Source organism: Eptesicus fuscus, chromosome 9 (assembly GCF_027574615.1).
Source record: "Eptesicus fuscus isolate TK198812 chromosome 9, DD_ASM_mEF_20220401, whole genome shotgun sequence".
Lineage (NCBI taxonomy): Eukaryota > Metazoa > Chordata > Mammalia > Chiroptera > Vespertilionidae > Eptesicus > Eptesicus fuscus.
Window position 1 is genome coordinate 46,408,147 of NC_072481.1, and position 14,026 is coordinate 46,422,172.

At 38.5% G+C, this 14,026-nt stretch overlaps 1 protein-coding gene across 1 annotated transcript in view; it reads left to right on the forward strand.

Annotated features, from left to right (window-relative positions):
* LEPR (leptin receptor) overlaps nt 1-13,442 on the forward strand; it is a 64,113-nt gene extending 50,671 nt beyond the window's left edge. The window contains exons 16-18 of the mRNA XM_028142370.2: nt 1,713-1,818; nt 2,994-3,069; nt 12,603-13,442. Coding sequence (XP_027998171.1) covers nt 1,713-1,818; nt 2,994-3,069; nt 12,603-13,442 — 1,022 coding nt within the window. The remainder of the gene's footprint in view (nt 1-1,712; nt 1,819-2,993; nt 3,070-12,602) is intronic.
* Nucleotides 13,443-14,026: the final 584 nt, after the last annotated feature.

Genomic DNA, 14,026 nt, shown 5'->3' on the forward strand with positions numbered 1-14,026 from the left:
CCAGGCTACAAAGTTTCAATTGTAGAAGGAGAATAAATTCCAGATACCAGGGCCTCTGCTTGGGTTGACAGGGGGTGTGGCCAGCCTGCAAACCACCACAGGCCCCTCGCTCAAGCCGCCCCATGCCCCAAGGGAACCCCACCCTGATCAGGGACACCCTTTCAGGGCAAACCAGCTGGCCCCCACCCCTGTACCAGGCCTCTATCCTATCTAATAAAAGAGTAATATGCAGATTGATCATCACTGCAACACAAAATATAGCTGCCCCCATGTGGTCAAAGATCCTGCCCCCATGTGGACACAAGATGGCCAGCAGGAGAGGGCAGTTGGGAGGCACCCAGCCTGCAAGGGAGGGCAGTTGAGAAGGACCAGGCCTGCAAGGGAGGGCAGTTGAGAGGGACCAGGCTTGCAAGGAAGGGCAGTTGGAGGTGATCAACCCTGCAGGAGAGGGCAGTTAGGGGTGACCAGGCCGGCAGAGGAGGGAAGTTGGGGGCAAACAGGCTGCAATGGAGTGGGTAGGGGGTGATCAGGCTGGCAGGCAGAAGTGGTTAGGGGCAATCAGGAAGGCAGGCAGGTGAGTAGTTGGGAGCCAACAGTCCTGGATTGTGAGAGGGATGTCAAAGATCCTGCCCCCATGTGGACACAAGATGGCCACCACAAGATGGCCAGCATGGAAGGGCAGTTGGGAGGCACCAGGCCTGCAAGGGAGGGCAGTTGGGGACAATCATCCCTGCAGGGGAGGGCAGTTAGGGGTGACCAGGCCAGCAGAGGAGGGAAGTTGAGGCAAACAGGCTGGCTGGGGAGCAGTTAGACATCAATCAGGCTGGCATGGGAGTAATTAGGGGGTGATCAGGCTGGCAGGCAGAAGCGGTTAGGGGCAATCAGGAAGGAAGGCAGGTGAGTAGTTGGAAGCCAGCAGTCCTGGATTGTGAGAGGGATGTCCGACTGCCCTTTTAGGCCCAAGCCCAGTGGGATCGGGCCTAAACGGGCAGTCGGACATCCCTCGAGGGGTCCCAGATTGAAGAGGGTGCAGGCTGGGCTGAGGGACACCCCTCCCCCCACCGTGCACGAATTTCGTGCACCAGGCCTCTAGTGTATAATATAATGTCATATAAAAGTACCATGAAGTGAGATGAAGGGATAGACTTAAAATATGGTGGTGTAGTTAGAATGGCCAACATTTGTCTTTTTTGTTGTGTAAATGATATTTGAGTAGAGCTTTGCAAACACAAAGGGGAAGAGCATTTCAGCAAGGGCTAGTAAGTACAGAGGAGTGCTTTGTACTGATGAGTGAGCATGCTTGGTGATTCAAGAAACAGCAAGGAGGTCAATGTGTCTGGACTGAACAAGCTAGAAATTGGCAGGTGTTGTAGGTTGACTTCTTTAGAAGCAGATGCTCAGACAGAGTCATCATAACAACTTTAATTGGCCCTTTGACTCACATAACCTAAAAGGGAGCAGAGGGAGAGAATTCACAAATAATTTTTAAAACAAGATTTCACTAAATTACAATAAGCATAATTTTGAACACAATAATAATTATTTTATTAATGGGATCATAACTATCATTTTATCTTCCTCTTTTTTATTTTTATATTTTAGAGGTCATACAGATCTAGGATGAAATTAGGAAAAAGTCTATTATAATTTTGATACAGAAAGGTATTTTTTCCTTAAGCTTCTGAATTGCGTGAATTGCATTTCTTTTCCAGATGATATTGAAAAACACCAGACTGATGCAGGTCTATATGTAATTGTGCCAATAATTATTTCTTCATTAACCTTGTTGCTTGGAGCATTGCTAATATTACATCAAAGGTATGAACCTTTAGTAGCATATTTAAACCTTGATTTAAAATACAAATCATAAGTAGTATATCCTAAATATTCTTAAGATGGCATAAAATGAAAAGGCCTATTTTCAGATAGCTAAATTCTGTTTTGCTAGCACAACATAAACCTCATGGAAAAAATGATTTCTTTTCTGAAATGCATGCAGGAAATAACAAGCCTATTATAGGAAAGCCTAGGCTGTATGTTCTTAGAGGTGGCAAAATGGCTTTCAGAGTTGTGCAATTTGGGTTGAGGACTTTGAGTGCTGAAAATTTACCTGGAGCAGTTCACTTATAACCAATAAGCACTCTGCTTTTTAAAAATCAGCACTGCTGGCTCTAGTCAGTCTGGTTTGGCAAATGGCCTTGAATTTCTTGTGGGTTTGTGCCGAGAGGTCTGGACCAATGAGTTTTACAGAATCAATCTGTGTAGAAACTTTTGTCTTCTAGCACAAAAGAGGGAGAGTCCATTTTAGAATCAGAATTTATCTTTTGGTCAAGTGACCTGATGGTGCCATATCGAGTAGAGTTGTTTCTGAAACTCACTTGATGACCATTTTTAATATTTCATTTTCTCTGAGAAAACCTATGCAAAGTGCCTGGCACACAGTTTTCAATAAGTGTTTTGCTATTTTTATTATTATAACTAGAGGCCCGGTGCACAAATTCGTGCACTGTTGGGGTCCCTTGGCCTGGTTGGCGATTGAGGCATATAGGGAGGCCGGCCGGCTGGGGGGAGGGGCCGTGGGAGGCTGGCTGGCCGGCCGAGGGGGAAGGTTGTCTGGCCGGGGGGTGGGGAGGTGTCTACGGGAGGTTGGTTGGCTGTGGGAGTGCACTGACCACCAGGGGACAGCTCCTGCATTGAGTGTCTTCCCCCTGCTGGTCAGTGCATGTCATAGTGACTGGTGGACCAGTGGTTCTGGTCGTTCCAGTCATTTGGGCGTAAAGGTCGCTTGGGCTTTTATATATATAAATGATTATTAACTTTGGTCTAGGCAGCTCATTGGTGGAAATCTTCGTGTGATAGCATGTGAAAATGAATCTGCCCCTCCTGAGGCATACCTCTGGGGGATTAATTTCTAGTTTATACATTCATTAACTGTTAACAGTTTTGATATGAATGTTTTTCTGTGATTCTAATGCCTTATTTTTCCTTGGTAGAATGAAGAAGCTGTTTTGGGATGATGTTCCAAACCCCAAGAATTGTTCCTGGGCACAAGGACTTAATTTTCAAAAGGTCCCTTTTTCAATTTTCTTAACCCAAAATATAAGATTGTATTTTAGATGTCATATGCCTTCTAGAGCTTTAAACATTTTTAAGGTTTAAAAGTTCTTTTTTACTCAATTCATTTTAATAGCAGTCTTTTAATCTACTGTATATCCAAGGGTGGCAGGATATAAAGATTTAGTACTGGGGGATATAAAATTCAATAGGTATTTTATCATATGAAAGTTAATAATATGCATATATTTTATGTGTCACAGCACTATGTAATAAAATATATATTAGAATATTAAGAATCAAATCTGATGGAGAATGGGTTTTGGTATAATTTGATTGTCCTTAGGCAAAGGGCTGGAATCAGTATTTTTAATACCTATAATTATCTCCATAATTATTTAAATCAAATAAAAAACTATATAAATAATCCCATGCTTAAACACTGCAATTTTAAAAATTTAGTTATCAAAATTAAACTTACACTTATGTAAGATGGATTTTTAAACCTCTGCAAATATTTAATTTCATAATTTTATAAGCTATTCTTTAAGAAAAACTAGCCCTCAAGATGCTTAGTTTATTACTAGGGCTTAACAGGTATACAGATAACACAATTAGGAATAACTCAGATTTTGAAATATTGCAAGAATATTTGGAGTGGAAAAGAATATAATTTCAAATATCTTACTAATGATAAAAATCTTCTAAAATTTAGTAACTTTTCAATCTCATTGCTTTAATCTCCTAAATAACTAAAATTTATTTTTTAGAGAAAAATAATACAGTGGAAATCATGTTATATTAGCTAAGAGTACTAGGTAAATGTGCTAACTGCTCTTTGCTTTTATATTCACTTCATTTAATTCTCTCAATGGCCTAATTGCATCATATTTTCTGATGAAAAAACTGAAGCTGAGAGTGATTCAGTTTGTCTTGATCTACCCAGACGTACATGTAAAAGCCTCGGTGCAAACAGAGGTTCATGTGACTCAAACTGATTATCTTACCATCAACTCCATATTAACAATTAATTGTTTAATATACTTAGTGCCACTAAATTGTATACTTAAATATAGTCGAAAGGGTAAATTTTATGTTATGCATATTTTAATGCAATAAAATATATGCAACAGATCTGAATAGACATTTCTCCAAGTGGCCAATAAGCAAATGGAAAAATGTTCAATATCATTGGGCATTAGGTAAAATAAATCCAAAACACAAGATACCACTTTACATTAGCTAGGGTGGCTAGAATATAATACACAGATATTAGCATTGGTGAGAATGTAGAGAAATTGAAACTTTTATACACTGCCTCTGGGAATGTAAAATGGTGCAACCCTTTTGGAAAATGATCTGACAGTTCAATAGTTAAGCATTGAATTACCATATGACCCAACAATTCCACTCCTACATATATATCCAATAAAAATCAAATCATATATTCACACAAAAACTTGTACATGAATGTTCATAGCAGCATTATTTATAATTTATAATAGCCAAAATGTGGAAACAACTCAAATGCCCCTCAGATGATGAATGGACAGGCAATTGTGGTATATTCAATTCTAAGACAAAAGAAAAATATGTTAGTGATGGGTCTAGGGAAGTTCTTTTCTTCAATTTTATTTTTTAATTTACAGTTTACATTCAGTATCATTCTATATTACTCTCAGGTGTTCAGCATAGTGGTCAAACAATCATATACTTCACAAAATGATCACCCCTATATTTCCAGTACCCAATTGGAACCATACATAGTTATTATAACACTAGAGGCCCGATGCACGAAATTGGTGCAAGAGCAGGCCTTCCTTCCCCCAGCTGCTGGCACCAGATTCCCTCTGACACCCGGGACCCAGGCTTTCCTCCCAGCCCTAGATTCGTCTGGAAGGTCATGTGGAAGGACATCCAGAAGGACATCTGGTCTAATTAGCATATTATACTTTTATTATTATAGATTATAGACTATATTCCCTATTCTGTACTTTATAGGAAGGGTCCTTTTTCATTTAACTTGGTCATCATTTGAAAATACTTTCAATTCTGTCTCCACTCAACTCTAAGAAATTATCTTATTTCTTTGACAATTTTCTCTTGTTTCTTTGATTTTCTTTCTAGAGTCTGTATTCATTGGATTTTAGATTCTCTCTCATTATATTTCATTCTATATTTCATTATATTTTCTTTGTTCTTTGTTTTTGTCTTACATTTGAGACCTTTGCCGTATCCTATTTTTCCAGTGTTTCAATTTAACTTTATTTACTTTTGTTAAAAATAAATCTTTATTGTTCAGATTATTACAATTGTTCCTCTTTTTTCCCCCCATAGCTCCCCTCCACCTGGTTCCCACCCAACCCTCTGCTCTTACCCCCCCCTCCCCCGCACTGTCCTCATCCATAGGTGTACGATTTTTGTCCAGTCTCTTCCCGCACCCCCACACCCCTTTCCCCCCAAGAATTGTCAGTCCACTCCCTTTCTATGCCCCTGATTCTATTATATTCACCAGTTTATTCTGTTCATCAGATTTTTTATTCACTTGATTTTTAGATTCACTTGTTGATTTACTAATATATTTGTAAGTTTCCAAATATTATTTTTAAGAGTATTCTGTCCTGTTTTTATGCATGCAATGTTTTGTTAAATCTTATTAGAAATATTAATTAGAAGATTGTTGTTTATTTAAAAAATTCTTTTTTCTTCTACTCCCTGAATTCTCCGTTTTTATTAAGATCATGTTTTTCCTTTGTTTTTCTTGGCCTTACTTTTTTTTTTTTTTATCTCACTTTCCCCAAATATCTGATCATAATCTTTTGTTTTCCTTTCTTGTTTAAGACTGAAACAGTAGACAGGCTGACTGGGAGCTCAAGGCATATAGACAGGGATTGTTGCCCTATGTGGGTAGACTGATGAGGAAAGATATACACGCCCATAATCTATATAATTTTATTAACTAATCTCACCCCAATAAATTCAACAAATAATTTTTAAAGTAAAGTAAAAGTCAGAATATTAGACAAAAGGTTGAATTAGTCTTCTAATGCAAATTTCACAGTGTTTAAAAGACTTTAACCATTTTTATCCCTTTGTTTAGCATTTTTGCCCAATCTATTGTTTTCTTTCTCTAATTCCAAATCATCTATATTTTTAAAATCTAACTCAGCTCATTGGTTGTCTACATTTATGTCCATTTTCATAAGATTGTGCTCCACTTAACAACCTTTAGGAGTGTTAAAGCTAAAACAAAGTGGATTTTTCCTTGTGATTTGAAGACTATTTTAGGTTCCTTAGCCTACTCTAGACCTCCAAAGAAGAATCCCAGTCGCCCATGGAAGAGCACCACCCTCACAGATGTGAGGCAGAGCATCCTGACATTGCTAGCAGACCTTGCACAAGTATGGAAGTGCTAGTGTAGTTTTGAGTTAGACGTTCTATTTAGAAGTGCACGTTACTGGGCTTAGAAGCATGTATTCCAGTTCCCTAAAATATGACTTCAGTTTTGTTTATTTTCTTGTTCTTCTTCATATTTATACACATACCCTTGGTTTATAAGTATCCAGAAGAAAGTAAGAACTGATGAGCTCAAATCTATCACAGCAAGTAGAAAAGCAAAACAAAGAATATATTCTCCTGACAGTTTGTTATTGGGATATCTTGTCATCTTCCATTGTGCTATAACGATTGTTGGACTGGAAAAAAACTGACTTAGGGTCCTTGCTGCTCTAAGTAGCTGTGTAACTTTAAGCCTTAATTGTTTTGTCTAAAAAAGGGGAGATACATGGAACAGATGTTTTCTTTCTCTCTTTTGCTTTGGGGAAGGGGAATAGTTATATATAGTTTTACCTGTCGTTGAATAGTTGTACATAGCTGCTGTATATTAGGTTGAAGGGCTGTATATATAGTTGAATAGTTGTATATAGTTGTATATCTCTTATACAGTAAAGGCTAATATGCAAAGTGTCCCCTCTGGAGTTCTACTGGAGACTGGGAGTCGATCGCTCGCTATGATGTGCGCTAACCACCAGGGGGCGGTGCTGAATGAAGGAAGGCCTCTGCTGGCACCAGGCAGCTGGGGAAGGAAGGCCCTGGCTATATATATATACTAGAGGCCCAGTGCACGAAATTCGTGCACAGGGGGGGGGGGGCGTGTCCCTCAGCCCAGCCTGCACCCTCTCCAATCTGGGACCCCTGGAGGGATGTCCGACTGCCTGTTTAGGCCCAATCTCAGATCGGGCCTAAACGGGCAGTTGGACATCCCTCTCACAATCCAGGACTGCTGGCTTCCAACTGCTCTCCTGCCTTCCTTCCTGATTGCCCCTAACCGCTTCTGCCTGCCAGCCTGATCACCCCCTAATCACTCCCATGCCAGCCTGATTGATGTCTAACTGCTCCCCTGCCAGCCTGTTTGCCTCAACTTCCCTCCTCTGCTGGCCTGGTCACCCCTAACTGCCCTCTCTTGCAGGGTTGATCACCTCCAACTGCCCTCCCTTGCAGGCCTGGTGCCTCCCAACTGCCCTCCCATGCTGGCCATCTTGTGGTGGCCATCTTGTGTCCACATGGGGGCAGGATCTTTGACCATATGGGGGCAGCTATATTGTGTGTTGCAGTGATGGTCAATCTGCATATTACTTTTTATTAGATAGGATAGAGGCCTGGTGCATGGGTGGGGGCTGACTGGTTTGCCCTGAAGGGTGGGGGTTCCCTTGGGGCATGGGGCGGCCTGAGCAAGGGGCCTGTGGTGGTTTGCAGGCCGGCCATGCCCCCTGGCGACCCAAGAGGAGGCCCTGATATCTGGAATTTATTTACCTTCTACAATTGAAACTTGGTAGCCTGGAGCAAATCCAAGCCTGCTGCTCGCTCCGTGGACAGCAGCGATTTCTGTTGGAGTTAATTCACCTTCTATAATTGAAAGTTTGTAGCCTTGAGTGGAGGCTTAGGCTGGCAACAGGAGGCGCAGAAAGCTTGGCTTCTTTTGTTACCGTGGAAACCCAAGCCTCCCTCCCGCTCTCAGTGGCTGTAGCCATCTTGGTTGGGTTTATTTGCTCCTGATTGGCTGGTGGGCATGGCTTAGGCATAGCAAAGGTGTGGTCAATTTGCACATTACTCTATTATTAGGTAGGATTATGGTTGAATAGTTGTACATAGCTGCTGTATATTTAGTTGAATAGATGTATATAGCTGCACATCTATATATGGGTGAATAACTGTATATAGTTGAACTAGGGGCCCAGAGCACAAATTTGTGCACCTTGAAAGGAACTGTGGGCCATGAGGCTGCAGTGGGCATAGGGACAGGTCTTGGCTCATTCTTTGCACCCCTACCCGGACCCTCCCACTGTGGCCCCCAGTCCCCTGTCTGCCCGCAGCAGGCCCCACTCGCACCCGCTGATGGGGCCGGCGCCGTCAGTGGGTGTGAGTGGCGGCTGCTGCCCCAATTGCTCCTCAAGAGCAGGGGGAGGTGGAGAAGCCCTCAGGGGCAATCACAGCCGGCAGACGCTGCTCACACCCACTGATGGCGCCGAGTGATCGTGATCGGTGTCAGGCACTGGCAGCAGATGAGAGCAGTGGCTCTGATGCCTGTTGTGGGTGCAAGCAGGGACCAGCGCTGGCAGTGGGTGAGAGCAGCGGCTCCGGCGCTGGCAGCAGGTGAGAGCACTGGGCTGGACCATGGCGTGTGCGGGAGCAAAGAATTTTTAGTAACCACTAGAGGCTCACCCCAATGACAGCGACCGGCACCCTGCCTTGGTCTGGCATCCCTGCTCACCTGCTCCACCATCCCACAGTGGCCAACGCCCACCATGTTCTGCACATGCCCTCTGGTGGTCAGTGCACATCATAGCAACCGGTTGTTTGGTTGTTCCAGTTCCGCCATTTGGTCTATTTGCATATTAGCCTTTTATTATATAGGATAGTAGTATATAGCTATATATATATATATGTTTGAATAGCTGTATATAGTTGTATATTTAGTTGGATAGTTGTATTTTGCTACTGCATATTCATTTAAATAGTTGTATAGAGCCAGCTCTATATATACTTGAGTAATTGTATATAGCAGGATTTGTAGTTGAACAGTTGTATATAGTGCTATATATTTAGTTGAATAGTTGTACATACTTGTACATATAGTTGAACAGTTGTATATAGCTATATATGTAGTTGAATAGTTGTACAGATGATCTCTTAGATCTTTTCTCTAGATTAAAAAATTATGATAATGATTCTCTGATTCTATTTTTCACTCTTTTAGTCCTTCTTCCTCCTAACATTTAAATTTTTGTTTTCACTGCTCTATTTTTTTCTTGTTCCAAACTATCTAATATTACTTTTCTTTCTCATACCCTTTTTATTTTTTTCTGTTCTTTGTTTTTCTCTCCTTTTACTTATTTTGTTATTCCTCTATAGTTTTTCCTTTGCTGAGGTAATTAAGACTGTCCACGTGTGTAATATTAAGGCATGCATTAAGAAAGTGGGAGAAGACACCTTAGTTCAAAATTTTACCCTTTTCTAAAAAGATGCAGTACTGTTATATAACACAGGAATGTACAGCCCAGAACCCATGCCTCACAGAAAATGTTTTGAAATCTTTTATATTTTGTTTTCTGAGTAATTTTTTTTTTATTTTTCTTTCTTATTTTGTTTTATTTTATCTAAACAGAGTACGGACAGTCTTTGAAGTCTAATCATGATCACTACAGATGAACCCAATGTACCAACTTTCCAACATTCTATAGAGTATTAGAAGATTTTTACATTTTGAAGAAGGGGAGAAAAATCTAAAAATAAAATTTGGTTGAACTATTAAGAACTAAACTATGATGGATCTGTTGATTTAGAACTAAAAACAGATGGGTAAATTTGGGATGGAGATGAAGGTCTGAGTCCAATTCAGTTTGGATGTATGATTACTTTTCAGGTCATCTGAAGTTTAAAAAGCAGTGTTCATGATATCTGGCTTTTGTTTGATCATTTGGTCATGAAACATTGAAAAACTCTAACTGTTGTTCTTATTACATATCTATTAGGTATCATCAAATATAAACAATGTTGTCATTAGATGAAAACAGCAGATTCTGACAGTTTTGCAGATATACTGACTCTAATTACAGATGAAGTAAAAGTATTTAGTTTATACTTTTATGTTAAAAATTTTCCACCTCATATTCCTTTGTATACACTTCCATGTGGTCAACCTGGGAGTTTTCATTTGCTATACTCTGGAAAATGGTCAAGTGCTAACTTCCATTTCATTTCAAAAAAGCCAGAAGTTACAGTTTGTGCTGGTCACAGGCCTCTGAAAGTTACAGTTCCTATCAGCATGACCTGGCATAGCAAGATCAGATTGACCAGAAAATACATTAGTTTCCAATTCAGCCTCCTTGTAAAATTTTTGCTTGAATTTAATATATTTACACGGAACCTCCTAAAGCTTCTGGCAGGCAAGGGAGTGCACAGTGGTACAACAAGGAAGACTCTGGAGCTCTTACAAATATTTCATGGCGAGGACAGGCCGTTTCTCCCTGAAAAAGAACACCTGCTGTTTCTATGAACTTAGCATACTAACTGTGCTCTGTTGCTCACATTCAAAATAAACCAAAGTCTTTGTTTGATGAACCAAAAAAAATTTGTTTTTTAAATTTAGGCTATACATGGATCACTTAAATTTAGATTTCATTCATAGTTTTATTTGAATGTAAAAAAACCAAAAACTAAAAAATGAGAATGGTATCTTTTTTCCCTTTCATTGACTTTAAATAGATATCATTGGAATGTAAAATCTGAGTGAAATTAAGAAAAGACATTCTTTATTTCCCACAGCTGAACATATATTTAATATGTTCCCAGACTCTTCTAAAAATTTAGATGCATACAGTAATTTAGGTGCTTTTGAATAAGCATACTTTTAATAAAGGTTTGTGACCCCTTTATACCCTTCAATAATATATGAGTGTATGATTTCTAATTACTTGCTAGTGAAGTCTTCCATCTAAAATGAATGCAATCGTAGACCTGGGGTCAGTTTTTAGTTACCAATTATGAAGTCCTAGAAGGCATTAAATATGCCAAACATGTCATTTGAAAAACATATGCGAGTTTGCATTCCATGGGCCACGTTGTGTATTTTTTTGTTTTCACACTGATAGTATGTAATTCCTTTATTTGGTGATCTTAATTTCTAGGTTATTAAAAATTTTAAGAAATTCAAAACATATACAGTAGTAGCCTTAAGAAAAAACAAAATGAACAAGCAAATATTTGAAGGAAATAATAAATCTAAGTATAGATTTCTGTCAGAAAGAAACTAGGCACAGAAACCGTTCCTCTTACTATATTATGTTTATAGAATAATGGGAAGGTTATGTTAACATGGTATTTGTCATTATGCAGTATTTTAATATCTTTATAAGCCTATTCCATTATTATTATATTTACTGTTTGGTATATTTATTCTTTTATGGTTATAATTACCAATATATTGCATTTCAGTTCAAAACTTTGCTAAATGAATTATGTTTTTATATGGAATAGATTTGCCATTTTGAATTCAGGCAACAAATCTGAATTCATTTTATTAGTTTAAAATTTTTAATATTCAAAAGTTCACTTATATGTATGATATGCAAATTTTACACATTTTCTATAGCACTTCATTTAGTTGTGTTAATTTTTCAATGTGATGTGTCCACAGTATTCTTTATTTTGCATTTTTTTTCAGTATGTTCACATTGTATGAGTTGTATTTTTTGCACACATATTCTTGATGTGTTATGCTTGAGAGGATTTTTCTTTTGCTGTAACCACCATTCTTATAAAATATATGATATGCATTTGCTTTGTGTCTTTGTCTTCATTTCACATGTCCCATACCATGTATTTTATATGAATTTATTAATAAGAAATAGTAATTTAAAAGTCTGTGATCTTTTTTTCACCTTCTTAGTTCTTATTTTCTGATATTTTAAACAGATTCTCAGTAGGATATAAGGCAGATAAGTTCTTAGCAATAACAAATATTTTACCTTCACATCATATCTTACGTCATGTTTTTTGCTCATTTGATTTTATTTCTATTTACTTTTTTTAGTTGAATTTTACATTTTCAGTTTGTGGAAATCTAATTTGTTATTAAATGTAAGGAACTCTTCAGATTGTAGCACTTTCTAATTAAAAAAATCAGTCTTCATTGAGAGCTAAGCACTTTCAGATGCTATTTAATTTATTCCTCACCACAATGCCACGAAGTAAGTATTGAACATATTTTTACAGATGAAGAAAACGAAATGTAAGGCAGAAAGATGAATGTACTTGCCCATGGCCACAGAAATAGGACTCAAACCTAAATCAGTCTCATCCTATTTTTTAAGCTGCTTTCCCTTTCTGAATTTTGATATATCTGTGTCAGTCCCAAACTAGTGAAATTTTGGTTGACTTATGTCCTTTAGCATTAATCTTTCACACTTCCATTTCTGCAAGGATGTCATAATGAAGCGGAAAAAAAATTAATAATACAATTAAACATTAAAATGTGTCTTTTCTTTTAGCCAGAAACGTTTGAGCATCTTTTTATCAAGCATACAGAATCAGTGACATTTGGTCCTCTTCTTTTGGAGCCTGAAACCATTTCAGAAGATATCAGTGTTGATACACCGTGGAAAAATAAAGATGAGAAGGTGCAAACTGCTTTGGTTCCTCTACTTTTGACAACTGCAGATCTTGAAAAGGGTTCCATTTGTGTTAATGACCAATGCAATAGTGCTAGCTTCTCTGAGGCGGGCAGCACCAAAATAACCTGTGAGGATGAAGGCAGGAGACAATCCTCTGTTAAATATGCCACCCTGCTCTGCAACTCTAAGTCAAGTGCAACTGATGATGAGCAAGGGCTTATCAATAGCTCAGTCAGCAAATGCTTCTCTAGCAAAAATTCTCCAACAAAGGATTCTTTATCTACTAGCCCTTGGGAGATAGAAACACAGGCATTTTTTATGTTATCAGATCAGCACCCCAATATAATTTCACCACACCTTACATTCTCCGAAGAATTGGATAAACTTTTGAACCTTGAAGGAAATTTCTCTGAAGGAAATTTCTCTGAAGAACATAATGATGAAAAGTCTGTCTACTATTTAGGGGTCACCTCAATGAAAAAAGAGAGTAGTGTGTTTCTGACAGATGAGTCAGGGGTGTTGTGTCCATTCCCAGCCCACTGTTTATTCACTGACATCAGAATCCTCCAGGACAGCTGCTCACACCTTGTAGAAAACAATTTCAACTTAGGAACTTCTGGTCAGAAGACTTTTGTGTCTTACATGCCTCAATTTCAGACTTGTTCCATTCAGACTCAGAAGATCATGGAAAACAAGATGTGTGACCTAACTGTCTAATTTCAATCAAGAAACATCTCAGATTATGTTACAATAAAGCATATAAACTGTGATATATTTCCCTATCGTTGCCAAGGGAGAGAAGAGAAAATTGTCAGTTAAATTTGAAAGTGATTGTTTCAGAATTAATGGTATCTGTCCTTCAGTCATATAGACAAATAATGTGAGAAAGCCTTCATGAGCCTAGCCATGTAGACAAGTCTCTTCTAATGATTCTCTTAACAAGCTACAATGGGAATGTCTCTGATGGCTTGTTTCTAGCTAAAAATAAGCCCAACAAATATCTTTTGTGAAAGTAGACCTGTGTAGAAAGATATAATCTGAATTATACCTACATCTGAAAGAAGACTTCAAACTAACACTTGTGAGATATAACTCTTGTTTCAAGGATGTGTTAGTTTTACCTTGAGTTTGTCTTTGTTTTACACTAATTTACATATGTGCACATGCACGCGCACACAAACACACACCTATTAGGTATCGTTTGTGCATTTTTAAAGTATGTGATGTATTTGTATTTTGTGCTACTAGACTGTGCGAGTTAAAGATTTTTTAATTTAACTTGCCTTGAGCACTTACTCTGT